This window comes from Mastigoproctus giganteus, chromosome 9, assembly GCF_048544385.1.
Source record: "Mastigoproctus giganteus isolate SK-2022 chromosome 9, ASM4854438v1, whole genome shotgun sequence".
NCBI classification, from domain to species: domain Eukaryota; kingdom Metazoa; phylum Arthropoda; class Arachnida; order Uropygi; family Thelyphonidae; genus Mastigoproctus; species Mastigoproctus giganteus.
The window spans coordinates 227,776,409-227,796,336 of record NC_143583.1 but is presented as its reverse complement, the minus strand read 5'-3'; the positions used below and the strand labels follow the sequence as shown (position 1 = coordinate 227,796,336).

Below are 19,928 nucleotides of genomic sequence, written 5' to 3'. Positions count from 1 at the left end.
TCGGACACCTGAGATCCTTCGTTAGAAACAACAAAATACTTAATATCATCGGCGTAGGAAATAAAATTCTGATTTCGCGCCAGAAAAGGCTCCAGGGCGGCAGCGAACAGCAAAACTGATAAGACACCTCCCTGAGGGATGCCCCAAGCGAGGGTGTATTCTGACGGAATTCTTGGTGTTGTACAATGAGGTGCCTTGGCTTCAAAATGGTCTCGATGATCTGCAATAGTTTGCCCTCAATGTGGAAATAAACTTTCAATTTGTTTTCACGTGAAGGCCGCCGTAGCCTAGTGGTCAGGCGCGCGGGTGTATAAGTACACATGCCTTGAGTGACCGGGGTTCAAGCCTGTGACTGCTGAATACGGTGCTGTATTCTGTCTGTCTTGTGAACTCTTCTGACCGTTTGGTCGTCCCGGAGTATAAACAGAAAATTTATTTATTTATTTTAACGACACATTATCGAAAGCTGTCTTAATGTCAAGGAATATGATATCAATTTCGGCCTTTTCATTTAAAGCGTGTTGCATTCTGAAGAGAATGTCCAACAGATTAGTAGTAGTGGATCGTCTCATAGTGTACAAATGCCGTCCTTCTATTCATAATGTGCGAAGTTTGGCATGTTCTCCAATCGTGGTAAGTCTCCAAGTGAGGTACATGTTCTGTGACTTTTTTCCTGTCTTTCTTTTGAAATGTGCTGTTGGGGCTTAACTTCATTCTTATTTCTGCATCCTCAGCATTCGAGTCACTTTCAGACACTGTTTGAAGATCTATTGGCTTAAGCAACGTAATTTCGCAGTGACATTTCTTTTTGCATCTTCTTCTTTAGGACCAAGCGAATTATTATTATTATTATTATTAACAGCTACAAAACAGCAAACAAACGTGCCTGAGGGTGCAGCTACAAAGCATTATTACACAGCTTCAAAGCAGAAGCTTGGAGTATACATTTCCCAAAGTAAAGAGAAAGTAAATGTACATAAGAAGACTACTGAATTCAAATGTACAGATTAAATAAATAAAAGTAGGACTCATCCGTCCTAGGCAGAGCACTGCTATTTCTTCACACACACATTACACAATCAGAGTCTTAGAACTTAAAAGAAGAGTCCATTTTAAGTCAGGTAATGGATGAGGTTAACAATTCCAGTTGCCTCTTGAAGTGTCCGGGGGGTGTCAAATATCATATTTGCTTTGTTCATTGATCTTGCAGTCCTGTTGTAGAAGTTGTAGTAGCCATAATTTGTTCTCGTAAAGGATGGTTTCAGCAGTGGATGGTTTCTTAACGCTCTTATCGAAGCGTTGAAATTTAGTTGTGAGACGAGATGAGGGCAATTCAGGGTAACATTTAAAATTAGTTAAGAAGGAGTAAGTCGGCTTTATCTCTTCTTTCTTCCAGAGTTTCGAGTCCAAAGAATACACACTACTCTTGGTAGGATTTCTCATTGTATTCAAGGCCACTTTTAAAGCAAACGTACTGGATTGCTCTCTTTTGAATATTTTCAATTTCTAATTTTTGGTAAGCTGCATGTGGGGACCAGACCTGTAAGGCAAATTCTAGGGCTGGCCTAACATAGATTTTTATACGAAAGATGAATAGTGCCAATGATTGAAGTCTCGGTTAATTCTTTTCAGGAAACCTAGTTTTTTGCTAGCTGCCTTCACCATGTTAGAGACATGGACATCAAAGGAAAATGATTCTTTAAGAAAGATACCTAAATTTTTGGCTGTACTGACTTTTTTTGATTGCCTTGTTGTTGATACAATAAGAAAAATTAAGTTTGTTTTTCCAAAAACCCAGATTCGACTCCCTTTGGAACTGTTTAAAGAATGTCCTTTTAGCCATTAAATTAATAGTTGGAGGTTTTTCCCTCTCTCTCTCTCTCTCTGTAGTTAATCTCTATCTGGAGGTCGAGATCGATTCGTTTCTACCGTCAAAGGGAACCAACAAAAATATAGCTCTTTCAATGCCACCTTTTGGTTGGTCTTCTGGTGAGGCAAGCCAGAAAAAGAAAAAAAAATGCGGTAATATAAGCCACCTGCTCCTTTCTTCCATTAAAACAAGAAAATATTTCTGACGAGATTTTCTTGGCAGAGGCTTGACGTCAAGTTAGCTTGAAAATAAATTAATTCAGACTCGCATCTCTTATTCTCTTTTTGAACTTATCAAGTAAAAGGTCTCAACCCCCTTCTCCCCAAAACTATTTTATAATTAATTAATTATTTTAGAATTGATTTCGAACAGTGTCAGGAGACGAGCACAACAAGTTGTCTTGGCACTGCACGAATAAATAACTGCTAATAAATAAATAAATCTTCTGAGGTCAGAGGAGTTCACTAGATAGACAGAATACAAGAAACAGCACCGTATTCAGCAGTCACGGGCTTGAACCCTGGTCATTCAAGGCACGTGTACTTATGCACCCGAGAGCTGCAGTGTGCCACCCACGAAACCGCCGTTTCGTTGCTCTGGGTGGTGCAGAAATGAGTTGTTATGGCCTCACGTTATGAGAGATCACTGTCAGGTATTAATATTTCTAAACTGAACAAGTTTTTTGCTTGTTTCTTCTGTAAACAGAAAGGGAAGCTTAAGCCTTAGCTTATCTGTGCTTAGAATTGCAATTACCGCATCGATGGCCTTTCTGTTTTAGTGAACTTTCCCTGATTTTTCGTTATTTGATAATGTTAACGACGGCTGTTCTTTCAATCAGATGCCCAAACCATTGATCAAGTGGAAATTCAGTGGCAGAAAAAAGACCCCATCGTTATCGACCAACCGCTCGAGTTACCAGAATTTGACCTCACCGGATTCAGGATATCTGGATTCACCAGAGCTATCGATACAGGTAAGCGTCTCGCATTTCCTCCCTTCTAAAACACAATGTTACTTATAACACAAAAGAGAATTTTTTAAGGTTCTTTTAAATAAATGCAAAATTTATTCTGATTTATATTCTGAGAAACATTCAGAGTTATTTAATTTACGCATGCCCAATAAGAACATGCTGCTCGTAGAACCACATTCTTATTACGCACTGAACAGGAACTATAAAACAATATTTCTCCTCCTCCTCTTGCTGCAAAATTGCTATTACTCTGTGCCTGGGCGCACGCACCTAAGCGCGTCCTCTGCCAATTCAGATTCTTTGGTGTTCCCTTGAGCACCCTTGTTCACGTTCATCCGTAAAAGTTTCAAAAACTCTTCGCTTTGCCTACTACACTTATATTTATTATTGTACATTACCTGTCTTCTATTAGAATCTCGTGTCATTTGAGGGGACAAACTCTCCCCTCGGCCAAGAGATCACCACAAGATGGTGGAAGTCAGAGGTAGGAACTATACTCCCCTTATGATCAAAATAATGTTGTTATTTTTACCGTTACGTGACTGTTAAAATTTGATTCCCTAGAACGCTGCTTCAGCGTTCCCTTCCCAAAAATTGTGGGACCGCTCCGCGTCAGAAAGCCGACAGAATGTGAGCGATAGAAACACCACACTTCAGATCACCCATAAAAAATTAAAACTTGAACGAGTAAGTTTCAATATCTCTAATAACGAAAAAAAAAATCGGAGGCGGATGAAATCAATACTATTAAAGATTATTATTAAATAACAAGTACATGAGGCATTTATGGACACGACTATAGACGAAATATTCAAAAATTGTACAAGGTGTGGCTATCAAATAACGAGACTACGCGGGTATCCACTACACCAAACACTACCAGAAAAACAAAGGCATATCAATTGACCTTGAACCCCCTCTCCACCCTGGTTGTATACAAGTCACATCCCAACACGCTCATCTGCTATGCAGTGAGACAGGGTTTCATTAACTTGCGCTCTACTCACCAGACCTCAGCCCCTTGTGACTGTTTTCTTTTGCCCGAACTGAAAAGCGTACTTAAGCGAACTCATTTTCAGACCACTGGAGATATTCAGAAAAAAACGTTAAAAGGACTTACAGAAGGCAGCTTCCAGAAATGTTTCTCCGCTTGCAAGAAACGCATGGAACATACGTGCAAGCCCAAGGCGTAATTATTTTGAATGTGATAACTCGTAAGGTGCGAAATTCATTACATTTATTTTACTTAGTTTATTGCAACACAGAATATAAATCACAAGAGCATCGTAAAAGGCATCGGCGAAAAAAAAAAAAAAACAATCTGTAAAAAGTACTGGGTTCAGATGATCTTTAAATCGATTAATAGCGGGGGGAGTTTGTTCAAAGCTCAGACACAAAAGATTACAATAGAAAACGGGAATGTCGGAGGGTCTACGTGGGCGAGACGGTGAGAAGGTTTGAAACGCGCATAGTTGAACACACGTGGCTATAGAGAACACTAAACAATCGAGATGGCAGAGCACGCGCGTGAACAGCAACTTTGCGGTAATGGGAAGCAGAGACTGGAAAAATAAAAAAGCCTTTTTTACATTAAGGAATTTAGCCAGGTTGCTTTAGGGGGAAACATCGGGAGAAATTATGGAATGGGCTTTTCAACAGTAAAATTAAGCGGCGATTAAAGAAGTGTTTGGGAGTGCTGGACAACGTTTGACACTAAATTAGCGACACCTCTTATGCCACGATGTCAACAGTTTTAAAAAAAGGCAGATTTATTTGGAACAAGTAGTCGATTAAGAAAGCAGATGTTGGCACTCAAATTCTTATCGGTGTGCGTAAATAATTTGCGCGCAATTTGTTTATAGCTCTGTGTTCACGCACTGTATTTCATTCCCTTTATTCCACACGCGCAGGGGCATTCAGCTTTCTGAACGTCAGCTTTGTCCTGGAGAGACAAAATGGATACCACTTGATTCAGACGTATCTGCCGACCTTCCTCATCGTGATGATCTCGTGGGTGTCTTTCTGGCTTAACGTCGACGCGACTCCCGCTCGTGTCACGCTGGGCGTTACGACGCTGCTCACCTTGACTACGGTGGCATCCGGGGTCCGGACCCAGTTACCGCCCGTTTCTTACGTCAAAGCGATCGACGTGTGGATCGGCGCTTGCTCCGTTATGGTGTTCGGAGCTCTCCTCGAATTCACGCTGGTCAACTACCTCTCTCGGAGCAAGCTGAGGCCGCAGGAGATCCGGCACTCGATGAACATCTTCCAGGTAAGGAGCGCAACTGAGTCGCATTTTAAACGATGCCACACGGCAATGTCAAAGTTTATCTCGCGAAATGCACCAACCGCTTTATTACATTACTACTGTCGCTTTATAAAAATGAATAAATAAATTTTCTGTTTATACTCCGGGACGACCAAACGGTCAGAGGAGTTCACAAGGTAGAGAGAATACAAGAAACAACACCGTATTCGGCAGTCACGGGCTTGAACCCCGGTCACTCAAGGCACGTGTACTTATGCACCCGAGGGAATCGCCAAAAAAGAGAACAGTGACGATATCCGGCCCAGGACTCTGGGTGTGCCAAGCCCATACTCACCACAGTATGGGCCTGGCATACCCCCATCTTTTCATAAAGTTGGCGCTCTTCGATTAGATTAATCTGCTGATCCAAATGTTATCGGAAAACATCGCATCAGAATCGAATCACGTGATCCTGCGGTCTGTGAATGAGCGTGTTTTGTTTGTCTTACTGAAAAATCAGTTCGCGCACCAATCGTGCTGGTTTCAATCACGCACATATACCTTCCATACTTCCACGTAGACTACAGTTACATTTGGGGGGGGAGAGGGTAAACTGATTTTTTTCAGTGTAATCTCGCCACCATAACGCTATTCTTATCTTAGTACAATTGTGCGCAAACTATGGGGCGAGACTCCCCAGAGGTTGAACAGAATAAATTAAATGGGTCGCGGAAATTTTCAAATAAAATTAGTTGTTGTGTACATAAAAGCTAAGAAACCTGCTGTTAAAATTACTTTTTCAATACTGTACGTGTAGAGACCTTACTACTCGAACGAAGTCTCAGATACCGATGAACCCTATTTGCCACTTTATTTTTTAGAGTGGTTTCACGTGTGATGCAGGTGGTTTCTTACTTATTGTCCTTGCGGGTAATACGCCTTGATTCGCTTACTTGCTATGGGCACGCAGAAAGCAGCTGACTAGCGTGACTTCTCAGTGTGTATTAATACTTCTCGGTACTACTCAATTGCTGAACCGTGATCCCTTTAGCTCTTAATTCGTGCTTCCTACAGCAAAGATTTCTGAAATTGCCTGAAGGCCAGAGGTGCGAATTTAGTCTTCTAAAAGCACGCACGCTTTTATTCTGCTTCGTAACTCGGTGCTTTCACGTCAACTTCGATGTGTTTTTCATTCTTCCGCTACTTTTTATATTATCTTTGTTTTTAAGAAGAAAAAAAAATATATTTTTTTACCATGGACAACTGGGTAATCAGAACAAAACGGTCGAGGAGTGAGGACAATAATATTGTTACACATACTTCAGAAGCAGAAAGGGTAAGAAAATTTGGACACTAACGTTATTTAAAGTGTAGTGCAAACACCAATTTCTGGTAGAGGGCCATCATATTCCAAATGAAAAAGAATAGAAAATTCATGAAATACGGCTTTACTTCAGTGTTGTCGATGATGAGCAACGTCATTTGTGCGTAATATGTTACGAAAAACTTGAAATCGCGTACTGTTGCTGGATCTCTTGTTGTCCCAGCTGCTGTAAAAATGATTTCAATTACGCATGGAGAAAAGTACAGCGACAATTTAAATGCCACTCCTCTGTCCAGTGACGCCACAGTCTCGCAGCATATTACAGTTATTGTGGAGAACATAAAATTCAGTTTATTAAATCGATTGAGAGAAAGTCAAATTTTTGCAATACAGTGAGATGAATCCACAGATATTTAAAACCTTGCTCAACTTATTGTATATGTCGGATACTGCTACGAGGGAGATATTTTAGAGAATTTTCTATTTTACAAAACTTTGGAAGGAAGGAAGGAAGAACGAGAAGATTTTATGTTATTAATATTTTCTTTTTCAAACAAATAATCTAACATGGAACAATTGTGTCGCGATTTATACTGATGGTGGGCTGCATTAACAGGAGAAAATAAAGATTTAAAAGGCAAAGTAAAGGAGATTGCTCCAAATACAGTTTTGAATCATTGCATTATACAGTACATAGGGAAGCATTAGCAGCAAAGAAATGCAAACTTATTTGCACGAAACTTTGAAAGATCAATAATTGTGATCAACTTTATTAAAAAAAACAAAAATGGAATCTTAAATAGCAGACTTTTCACAATGTTTCGTAATGAAATGCTTTTATATACGAAAGTGAGGTGGTTGTCCAGTGGTAAAGTGTTGCGACGTCTTTTTGACCTCCAACACGAAGTTATTGTTTTTATCGGATAAAAATGAGAGAACCTTGCTCAAATGTTTACAAATCAAAAATGGCTTGGAAAACTTACTTCCCTCGCTGATATATTTTGAAAACTTAATGATACTCAGTGATAAAATAGAAACTTTCAAAGGGAAGCTTAATCTTTGGAAAACTGAATTTGAGCATAATAATACCGAAGTGTTCCCATGCTTTACTGATTTTGTTATAATAGTGACATTTTACAATTTAGGAATATCACTGCCACCCACCTAACAATGCTAATTAAGAATTTTTCCAAATGATTTAATGTATCTCCAGAAAAAAAGGTTGTATTGGATTCGTGATCGATCCCCTTGCATTTGAAATTTCTTCGTGTCCCGGAATTACCATTCAGCAAAAGGAAGATCTTCTGACAAAACAATACGTGCCCTTTTCAAGACTACTTGGGGAAAATTTGGCTTTCTCTTCGAGACGAGTGTCCACAATTATCGAAAATGGCGATACAAATATTGCTACCTTTCGGGTCTACAGATTTATTTGAGGTTGGTTTCTCAAAGCTGTAAAAACAAAAGACTTGATCTAGAAGATGACACGAGATTAGTCATTTCAAATATAATCGGTTATCCAGGCTCGTCTTTCTCGTTAATTGCTTTGCTTTGCAATTGTTTTCTAATCTTAACTGAAGAATAAGAATTTGATTTGTTGTTTTTACTGTATTCAATTAAAATATTAAACAATTATTTTAATGTGTAAATTAAAAAGGAAACAATTTATTTTATTCCTTTCTCAGTACTCGAATAAAATTTTCTACTACATAATTTATAAAATGCCATTTTTCTTCTCTAAAAATCTGGTCATCCATCCTCGGGGTTTACATTAAGGGTTTAACATCGCGTCAATTTTATATTTAATAAAGGGCGAAATAAGTTTGCGCGCCAAGTATACGTGGGACAGAGTTATCTATTTATACACATCTAAACTGTGTACAATTTATATCGGAGGGATTACATGTATCTACTTAAATTAGTGAAACCCCCTCCGGTATAAATTTTCTGTCCCCCTCTAATATTTTCTAGTAATTCTATTCTGTATGAAACTTTTAGGAAAGTATTCAGAGGCTGGCGTGAAACCACTCGAGATGTGCTAACTCATGCCCTCGCGGTAGCACAGTTGGTAAAATCGCCGTTCACACCTGGCGTCGATGAGGTGAGGAATTTTTTAGCCTTTTTCACAACGTGGCTGAGTTAGTCGGTCTCAGGCGGAGGTAGCATGATTTTTTCTCACGGAAACTCGGGGTTTTCGTCCAGCAAACAAAAAATCGACCTCAGAACTTTATAAACGGAGCAATATGGCCTTAGCTGCCGATGCTCTTAAAAAAAAAAAAACCCAATAACAATAACCCCACAACTGGTAGAAGAGACCCAAGTTCGAATCCCGTCGATAAATGACACTAGGAATTTTTAGGGGCCTTTTTTTCAAAACATGGCCGAGTTAGTCGGTCTTAAGCGGATGAAGCATGTTTTTTTCCTCTCGGAAACTCGGGTTTTTCGTCCAACAAACCACATAAAAAACAAGAACGCGCCGGACTATAAATGATGCCCATAACTGAACACATCGAAAAGTACAGGCAGAAATGGCAACATGTAGAAAGAATGGAAAAATCCAGGATACCTCGTCAGAATAAGCTAGGCAAAGTCAGTGAGTTACTGAATTATGTGCTCCTAAAAAATATTCAAATATCTGAGTTAACCTGAAAGGATCACACATGAATTGCATATTGAGAAGTGGAATCTGGATATGTAGTGTCTATTAATGGAATCCTGTACAGGTAATATGTTAATCTTAATTTTAAGCATTCATACTTCGGGTAATAGTTGAACGGCCGGTTTATAGTGAGTGATTCAGTGCAGCGGAACGCAGCAATAATCTGCTTAAGGTAATACGGCACTTAAGCTCCGGACAAGGTCAAGTGGTGACAAGTTAGGGATTAAACCTCTCCCATCTGCATACTTCTTCAGCTAGTCATCGAACGAAAGAAGTGCGCTACTTGTTGTGCTAAAGACTAACTGCTACGAAATTACTGAAATTGCGCCTTCCGTTTGCATTGCAGAAAACAGATTTCAGCGTATCAGCCATGCCGCTTACTTCCTGCATATGTCTGACGAATGATGACTTCATAATTAAATGAGTCACTTGTCACAAAAACTATTGAAATAAGCCTGATTGTACTTCTGTCGATATTAAGAGATTAAACAAAACTAGAAAATGCAAGTTTATGTGACGCTTGTAGGTAATAAACAAAAAAAATGAGGAATTACCTAACGAAATCATTTGTGAAGATTCTTGGAAGAACAGGTTAACGACCTTGAATAAGAAACAAGAGTACCCCTCTCGCAGACCGACCATAGGAAATGGCATCTTGGGTCATCCTGAAGAATCAATTCTTGAAACCTTGGGATGCGATATTTGCCCGAAACACTGCGAGCGCTCTGAAGGGTGTTCCGCTAGACAAAGGAGCAATCATAGCCTGAATGAAAGGCAGGAAGAGAACCGTAAACAATATGTCTCGTGCGCAGAATTAAAGGACATCCTTGCAGACTGCATCAGACCCTTTTCGATGCAGGCTGCGGAATACACTGAAACTCTCGCAAGCAATTTCATCTCTGTACATACGAGAATATGCTACAGGAACTGCAGGAAGAGAATTTTCTTCTCAAGGAACAAAACAGTAGAATATTGCACACCTTTAAACGACTAGAGGAAAAGCTAAGATGCTTTGAATCATCCTCGTTGCACAAGGTGCTCAGCGACCCCCCCCCGTAACCGACGAATCGTGCTATACGAGGCATACCTACTCAAAGAAAAGTAGAAGTGAAATGGATTTTACATGAGGATAGATAGTAATGAAAATCACAAACAGAAGACAAGAAACGAATGGAATTCGGGGGGGGGGAAATATCAGAAAGAATAACAAATCTACAAGAGACCAAATAATAAGTGAACTTCAAGCCCAGGCGCGAACTGTCTGTTTGCGGCATGACCTCGCAAGCAATAGCACCAAACCCAGTGAAACTTTAGGGGCAGCACAAGGAAATGACTTCACACATTCCACTAGGAAAACTATAAACCAAAATAAAAAAAAAAGGATCAGAAATATTAGGACAACAGGAATCCACTGAAATGATTAGGGCATGCATGTGTTCCGAGAGTATGAGCGCCAGAGTTACCTCTTCCCCCTCAAATCATGTTCTTGCAAACCCACACACCTATGCGCACATCGCTAAGCTACGTAAAAAGCATAACACTTTTGAGGGTAGAAAAACCCGCCTGTCCCAAAATTTCATTCCTGTTCTCGCCGAGGATGTAAACCGGTTCACAGAGAAGGTATTAACATGTCCATAGCCTCCTGTAAGACACCAACAAACCGTTTTCTGAAATCTACAACATTACTTCTGTTGCAACCAGAGAACAAATTTTCATATCAAGGCTGGGACCCACAACACAGCCCAAAAATATTAAAGCCATGTGTGAGGGTGAACATGGGACAACTGTGGAAGTAATGCAATTGAAACACGACACCCAGCTTACTCTTCCTTTATAATCTCTTGTCTACCAGATAAAGCAACCCGCCTACAAGACCTAAGCGCCTGGTCAGTAGGTACCTTAGTCAAGCCCAACAGAGACAGATGGGCCAGATCGCTGGTTAAAAACGATGCAAGGAATTGGGCTATGCAAGGAATTGGGCTCAATAGCAATAAAAAAAAAATACCCCCAGCTGGGGATGCGGAACATCACATCCACTTGTTTGCACAAAACGTGACGAGCATCTCAAATAAGCTCCACATCTTACAAACGATGATGATGCACGAGGATCTGGATTTCATTTGCTTAATCGAAACCTGGTTGGGAAATGGAAAGCAGTTTGATCGCCTAACTGTGGCAGCAAACTACAAATGTGTGGGAACCGGAAGAACAGATAGACGAGGAAGGAGAGTTATAATTTGCTATCAAAATAAATACTAGTCAATAAGAGAACGAACAACCAATTCATATAATTTTGAAGGAATTTGCGTTACCTTTTTAAAAGAGCACGTGAAAATACAGTTATGCATCATATACCTCCCACTTGAGCACGCAAAGGAGACAAGAAATGAGCTCTATGCGTGGCTTGCTGCAAATCTAAATCCATCAGTCGACACAATAATAGCATTAGATTTTAATATGCCTCTTCCAAAACACAGGGAGGCCAAGAAAGAGCTGGATGGTACACTAGGCGCAATGCACTTAACCCAACTTCACCAGTGACAAGGGAATGCAGCAACTTTACCTGTTGTACCATAGTTCGTTAGACAAAAAGCTAACGCAAAACTTCATAAAATTGAAGTCAGACCACAACCCCGTTGAAGTAGAAGTAACACTGCAGATCCATAAATATATGCAGGGTAAGCACACGAACTTGGCAAAGCAAAGTACCTTTTCTCCGTGAAGTATATTAATGCAGAAGTCATTCTCAATAATCTAACTAGTTACAACTAGAATGATCTGCAAGAAAAGCCAATAGACGAAGCTTTAGAAATGATCACTAAAAAGCTATACCAAACAGCATTGGAAGGAGCAGCAAAAGAAATCAAAATATCTGAGAGAACAAAAGAATGGTTCAACCCACAACTGAAAGCAAGTTTCCCCAGGAAGCAAAAACTGTATAGAAAATGGCAAAGAACGGGTCATCCCGCCGATCACATTCGTTATAAGAAGGAAAGAGCACCTTTCATCAAAGCAAAAGGCAGGCACACTGCAATGTTGTTAATAACAAATTAAAACAAGCAAAAAGAATTACTAGCAATAGAAATAGCACAGAGAATATGACCGAATGCATTTTCAAGGAATGGGCTAATAACATTTTTTGTAACCCTCCTGGACTGAATCAAATTGAGACTACTGATAAGAGGAATAAAATTTTGCGCCTTCTGGAAGATTTAAACAAGCGAAACTATTCGACACAAGAGATTCGAAACAAGACCTCCTTTGAGTGAAATACAAATCACCAAAGTGAGCGTAATGAAAGCAATCAACGATCTGCCCAATAAGGCCACTGTTGGACGAGATAAATTTCCAGTGTTCATCCTTAAAATAAGTAGCCCATTTATAATAGATCTATTACTACACGACTATCAGGAAATCATCAAATCAAATCATCAAATGTAATTTTTCCGGCAAGCTTGGAAAAATTACATTGTAACCCCAATACCAAAGATTAAAACACCCAAAATTGGCTAAGGATTACAGACCAATTTCTGTTAGTTGCACCCTACAGAAGGTATTCGAAAACGCGCTGCTTCCCACCATCAATCAACACTGCTTCAGCCATAGACCACCACATTTGCACTCAATCATTTGGGGGAGATCAACAAGAACAAACTTACTGGAAACCCTTTTTCGCGTGCAGAAAGCACTAAATGAGAAGAAACAAATTGATATTATTTTTTTGGATATCTCCGCAGCCTACGAAAACGTCTCAATTCCAGCCCTCATTGGGATTTTAAGGAATTATTTTAATATAAGAGGAAATTTGTTAATTATAATAAGCCTGCTAGAAGACAGAAAACTTACTGTTAAGCACCAAAAGCTACAATCTTGCTTTACCATCTGGCACTTTGCTGTCCCAGGGTGCTTTCCTTTTGTGGAATAAACAGATGATAATAATAATAATAATAATAATAATAATTCTCGCGAGGTGCGCCACAGGTGGGGAGTTCTTTCGGCTACCCTCTTCGCGGCCGCCTTGGGGTCGTTTCTTGCTCGGTACTGCAATTTTATAACGTATGCTGACGATGGTAAAGCGAGATGGTGAATAGCACAATCCGAGAATTTGAGAGGTATCTGGATTGCACTGGGCTCCGTATTAATGCACAGAAGTCTGCCCAAATGACTATAACTTACAAGCAGAATAAAAACGACATCTCCACCTCTGTGAATGGGTCTAGTGTGGCAAAAGTGCACTCTCAACTGGACCTGAGTCTTAAGTGTGATGACAGACTCCCCTTTGCCCATATGAAGACGAAAATATACGCTGCTTTATGGGCTACTAGACAAGAACTGGTAGGAATTAGGGATCCTCAGCTAGCGACAAAGTACATTTTAAAGTGTGTCCTGCCAATTCCAATGTACGCCTCTCAAATCTGGCCCTCAGCTCCTGATTCACATTATAAGTCCGTCCTTGGGATATTCTAGCGATGGCTTAACAGAGTTGCTGGCCACCCTTTTAATATCTCAAGGGCCATTTGCAGTGGACAATTAACAGGAACATACACTCTCGCACAAATGATCACAAGCAGAGTGGATGCGTCAGCCCCGGATAATGTTCTAGTCAAACGAAGTGCCACTGATAGACGTTGCGGAGGAGTATATAATAATAATAATAATAATAATAATAAGATTCTTTATTAACATAAATTTTATACAATAGTGATTCCTTACACAGAGAGCCAGAGGAATCTTACAATTCGTGGTTACAGTAATTAATAGATAAAGGCAAAGATGATAATCAAAATGTAAAAATGAAGTACTGTAGTAATTACAGCGAAAAAGGACTACAAGTTGAGCAGAACATGAAATTACATCGGCTAACTAAGATCGGCACTTACATAAATGTCCTTTACAAACAGCAAGATGGGACAAGGTGCCATGCAATATGCCTTGTCTAAATCAAAGGAGCAGCAAAAGAAATCAAAGTCCACAGGTCGATGTTGAACGAGTTGAGAGTGTCCAGAGTCACATTTGGGAAGTGTCTCCTGAAATTTTGTAACCGCTGGAGCCTTGAGCACAAGAAGGGGGTAACTACGGAGATGTCTGCCTAGCAAACGCCAACCAACCGTGTTCCAGATGTTGATGTGATCCTGCTTAGCTGAGCACAGATGAAGGAATGACTTTATTTTTAGCACATGGGCTCTGTGGACTATGGGCGTATATTGCAGGTTGCAGCAGAGAGTAGATTTAGATGTTGTGTAGATCTGGTGCGACCACAAGTTGGCCCACTTCAGCACCCAAAATTCGAAGCCCCATAGTTTCCTGAGGGTAGTGGGTGGTGCCGCCGACCAAACTTCCACGGCATAGGAGAGTACATTACTTCTGTAGTGTACTAAGTTCTAAGTTGCAAGGTATTTCTTGATTATTTGCTTATTGTGCGTTTTGCACAGATCAATTTTCATTCCCCAGAACGCTCTCAGGGGTTTGGAACACTGAGCTTGGATTTGTTTTTTATAGGTGAGGTTGGCATCAAGGATTACTCCTAGGATTACTTCTGACTCCCACACTGTCTGTGGGAGTCAGAACATTTTCTGCCAATTCTGGAAGTAGAGAAGATGCAGTATCAGCAGAAGTCATCCGACTTGGCGTAAAGATGAGATAGTTTGACTTCTCTGGATTGACTGACAGGCCAAAAAATTTGGCATACTTACAGAATGTATTTAGGTAGCTGTTTACAGATTCAGAGGAGGTTTGTCTTTCTTGTGAATCACCAACATGGCGGTTGCATGGCAAGTAGCATACAATATCATCAGCATACCATAGGAAAGCTGGAATTTGATCCATTAGTGGAATGAATATTGCTGCAAATAGCGAGGCTGATAGAGAACCACCTTGTGGAATCCCTACTTCGACGCTTTTAGTGACTGTTTTCCCTAAAGGCCTTGGTCAGGAGGTCATTCCACCATGGCTTTGAGTGGGGACTAAGGATGCAAGTTTTGGACATTGCAGACCTTGCAATGAATTCCATCCATCTCGAAAGCCAGTACTGCCATCGCCCTTGAAGTGAAGCATTCTCCTAGATAGCAAGTTATTGAGGATCTCGAGCATATTTCCGGATATCCCGTAGAATCTCTCAAGTAAGGCAAGAAGGGATGCTATTTGGACTGAGTTGAAAGCAGATTTCATGTCCAGAAAAATGGTGTAAAGGTCTTCGTTGTCATTCCAGGCGCGAAGTATTTTCTGTGATAATGACTGTAGGCAGGTTACAGTAGATCTATTAAGCATGGCATAATGGGTATGTTCTGGCCTATGCGCAAAGATTGCGAGTGCTACATCATCATTATAGATGCACTTCTCGAGACATTTCAGGAAGGGAGAGGCAATTGATATTGGCCTGAAGTCAGCCGGTCTTTTCGCATGAGGCTTTTTCGGAACCGCCACGACTCTGTATGATAACTAGCTTGAAGGCACCTGTGCAGATTTGAGTACTTTGTTGTAGAGTTGAGTGAGCTCTTTGCTGATGAAATAAGAAGCAATTTTTAGACTAAAAAGAGGTATTGGTCAATTCCTGTAGTGAACTTGCCAGCTAGTGAATTTATTATTTTGTTAGCTGTTCTTCAGAAATTTCTGTATTACTAGAAGGTGAAGAAACGTTAAACGCTTCGTTCCAATGATACAGGAATTGACCAATACCTCTTAGTCTAAAAATTGACTCTCGTGAAGGCGACTTCTTGTAGGAGGCATGGGCTGCCTGTTTTTCCCTAAAGGTCTTGGTCAGGTGGTCATTCCACCATGGCTTTGAGTGGGGACTAAGGATGCAAGTTTTGGACATTGCAGACCTTGCAATCAATTCCATCCATCTCGAAAGCCAGTAGGCAGCCTCATTTATGCTAAGCTCAGCCAGTATGTTCCATGGGTTATGTTGGAAAAAGGTAGTAACTTTTCCAATGTTGACGTATTTTGGATTGTATACTCTCCTGACAGTGTTTGTAGTTTGTACTTGTGTACGTTCATCCTTAGGTGCCTACAGAGATATCATCCACTGCGTCCAATCCTGAACAATCTTAGTAGCCTGCAAAGATTCTTCCCATCAAATGCAGCAAATATATTTAAATCTCTTCACATAGATGTCGAAAAACTCTGTGAGGATGTAACATACCAGAAAGAGATCGTCCAGAATTCTTATAGACTTACCGAAATATGAATCGGCTGCCAAGTGACAACATAAGAAAAGAATTGTGAGTAAAAAGTGAAACTTTCTGCTTCAAGAACAATAATAATTTGGTAAGCTACTGACTTGTAAAATATACTTTCTCTAACAGTTGTGTAAATATACAAGTTGATTATGGAATTACTGAATTGTAAATATATATTTATATGATTAATATGATTTGTATAATGTATGTACAGAATCATTAATGTGTAAATACTTTATTAAATGTAAAATGTGTAGCTAATATTTCGGGACGAAACTACGTGTTCAGTATATGTCACCCATATACTGAACTACACTGCCCGTAGTATCTCGTACCCTGACATGTAATTAGCACCCTCCTGGCACTTGTCATCCCGGGGTGGTTTCCTTTTGTGGAATAAACAAATGATAATAATAATTCTCCGATACTCCCTATAGGAAGAAGGCCAGGAAGACCAAGAGATGGCTGGAGACCATAACAGGCCACTAAGCCTACTACCTGATAAGATAATGATAATTGTGATAGCGGTCTCTCTCGTTCTGGGGTGAGACCCAGGCAGTTTTTTTTTTTTTTTTTTGTCTCATAATTTGAGACCTTAAGTGTGCTATCTACCGAATGGAACTGGCCTACCATCCGGCAGATAGCACAAGTCCCGTTGTGGGCTACAGAGCTTGGCAACCAGGCACCTCAAAGGTGACCTGATTGAGGTTTATAAAGCTCTGAGAGGTATTAGTAAAATGAATGAAGGTGGAATCTCACTGCTCTAAAGAATTCTAGAAATAGGAACCATAAATTCAAATTAGAGGGGTTGAGGTTTAGATTAGATTGTAGGAAGTTTTACGCAGGTGGTTGAGGCAGACAGTTTGAGTAAATTCATGGGTCAACTGGATACTTACCTGTGTGAGAAGGGAAGCATATAATTTATGTTTTCTTATCTACTTAGTTTTTGTTTTGTTTTTTTTGCCAGTGCAGCAAAAGCCTGTGGCTCCTTTGCACTATAGGGCGAATACTATTACTACTATATTGTCTGTAGGAGTACTCAGAGCACCTTTCCAGGTGATTACTGCTTCTGGGTAGCCAAGTAGCCAACACAACACGCACTTATTGCACAAACATAACGCTATGACACGTCTGGCCCATTTTTACAGAGTCTGTATAAATTAGAGTTAAACGAGGCCAACTTCAACTGACGTTCTAGGAGCTGCCCTTTACCACATGTCCCCATGTTACTTGTCATTTCAACGGCACCGAAGATCTATAGATCGACGATTGGTGACGTGAACTGGAAATGGAAGCAAAGCTGTGCTGAAACAGTCAAGAAACGATCGGGGAACCTCCAAAGTTGACGGAAGGTGGTAGGAAAGCCCTGCAAAGAAACGTCTGCTTGGAAAACAAGTCGAGGTTGTCGTAGCACACACACACACAAGCCCCTCAATGAGACTATTGGGATACAGGTTAAACAAGTACAGTGCACAGGGTATTGCATGATATGGGTTCCAAGATCACTGCCCACAAAGCACTAATCAACCCGATTAATGCCAGACGCCGTCTACCTGGGGTAAGGTCTGCGTTCTTGGACCGTAAGATCACAGGAAAGCTCTGCTTTAGAGTGTTAGACATTTGCATGGTCCACAAGTCTAATAGTCGTGCCTGGATTGGTGGAAGGCCCGAGCTACCTGCTGTATGTATCTTCCCGACAATGAAATTTGGCGGAAGCGGTATGATGGTCTCAGGTTTTCTTTTTTTTTTTCATGTTTTTCCCTGGGACCATTGGTTGTTTAGCACAAACCCATGAATGATGAGGTCTATGTAAACGTCCTGGACGATAATACCTTACCTACACTGTCAGCACGTCGGGTAGGCCATACTGTATCAGCAGGACACCGATTCATGTCATACTGCTAGTTTTGCGAAGGACTGGTTTGAGGACGAGCGCTGAAAAGTTGGGCTGGCCAGTCCACAGCTCTGATCCCAATCCTACAGAGAGCCTCTGGGATGAATTCGATCATTGGGTGTATGCAAAGAGAAGCTACCCAAAAAGCAGAGCTGAACTGGTTGTCACTTTGAAGGCTGAACAGTGAAAAATATCAGAGGACATTTCCAAAAAATTAGTGGAGAATGTCTCACGGAGACTCGAAGCTATCATAGAAAGATTTCGGCACACGTTTCCCTCTAAATAAAGGTTATTTGTAGGTATGTAGATGTACATACCTACAAATAACCTAAAGGTAAGCATTTCATTGGCTCTTTAATAAACATGTCTGAACAAGGAGTTAGTTTTTCAATTTCCGTTATCAAAATAATACCGAATTTCGATACTTTGAGGTGAGTTTATAAGAAAATTCAAGTAATTATTGTAGTCATTATGAAAAATTTATCCCATGCAATTCTGCAGCTGATAATCTCTTTTCCAGTGCTTTCTTATTAAAAGAATATCTTTATAGCGTTAGTATCCCGCGCATGTGCTAAATTCGACTCTTTTATCTTTGTAGTGGAGCAAGAGGATTGACCTGCACAACAACATTGACGACCAAGTGAACTCAGAAGAAGAAGAAATCGCCCGCAATATGAAGAGAGCTCGCACTATGGACCGGGTGTGCAGAGTGATCTTTCCGATGGCGTTTTTTGTCTTCAATGTGATATACTGGCCATATTACATGTACGTTCCCGACCGCAACTGATCCCTGTACATTAAGAAAGGTCCAGAAAGTTTTTCGTGGAAGGCAGTTCATTAAGGACTCTCCAAGAATTCCGCGGCAGCTGGAAGAAAAATTGCACGACAAGACAGAAGAACAAAACCATGTACTGTTCAGTACGGACAGTTTAACGTTAAACAGTATAATGTACATTCGTTTAAAGCCGTGTCGAACTTTTGATGTTTTAAAGATGGTGTACAAAGAACGAGCAAAATATAACCGGGCAGAAAGAAGGCATAAAAAAAAAAAAAGACACTTTCGAGTTCGTTATGAATTTCATAATAATCAACTTGGCATACATTTCCGTCCGTAACTGCACGAGTTCGGACGAGAGAGAGAGAGAGAGAGAGAGAAAGAAAGATCTACTTTTATGGCGAATTTTGATTCTGACATAATCGGATACAGTATTCAACGTAAAATATTGCCTTTACACAATGTTCACAAATAAGTTGGGCACTACTTTTGAGCGGTGGCCAACTGAAATTCCTGATGGACTGGAACTCGAACGCCCCCAGCAATTTTCGATTTAGTTCAGATCAGGGTGGACTGACTACAGCGTCCCACTTTTCAGGGCGCTTCCGTAGCCAGGTGGGCAAGAGCAGCAGTGCGTAGCACACGAGCCCGTAAGCCACCAAATATGGAGGATGCGGAAAGGTCAGGGAATGACCACCGCATATCCCGGAGCAATATGGCCTTAGTTGCTAATGCTCCTAAAAAAATAAAAAACCCAAATAACCCGCTTCTCAGTGAAGTTCCACTGTCCGGCGGAGCCAACTAGCTCCGTTTTCTCCAGCAGTATTCATTATTTCATTCATTCATTTATTTATTTACACACACAATTTTATTATATAGTATCGGTGTAAATACACCATAGTTAACCCATAGATTTGAGCTACGATTGTAGCGTACAAGGCATCGTTTTAATTGTATCTCATAATGTGGTTGCCTTCACAACAAGATAGCTTCTATTGAATTACTTC

General features: G+C 40.4%; 1 protein-coding gene across 2 annotated transcripts in view; it reads left to right on the top strand.

Annotated features, from left to right (window-relative positions):
- LOC150081156 (glycine receptor subunit alpha-2-like) overlaps positions 1–19,152 on the top strand; it is a 117,543-nt gene extending 98,391 nt beyond the window's left edge. Inside the window, exons 6-8 of one of the 2 annotated variants that reach the window (XM_090382058.1) lie at positions 2,709–2,843; positions 4,754–5,115; positions 18,745–19,152. In XM_090382058.1, coding sequence (XP_090238184.1) covers positions 2,709–2,843; positions 4,754–5,115; positions 18,745–18,933 — 686 coding nt within the window. In that variant the 3' untranslated portion in view covers positions 18,934–19,152. The remainder of the gene's footprint in view (positions 1–2,708; positions 2,844–4,753; positions 5,116–18,744) is intronic. The other variant, XM_090382059.1, reaches the window with a different exon arrangement.
- The last annotated feature ends 776 nt before the right edge of the window (positions 19,153–19,928 follow it).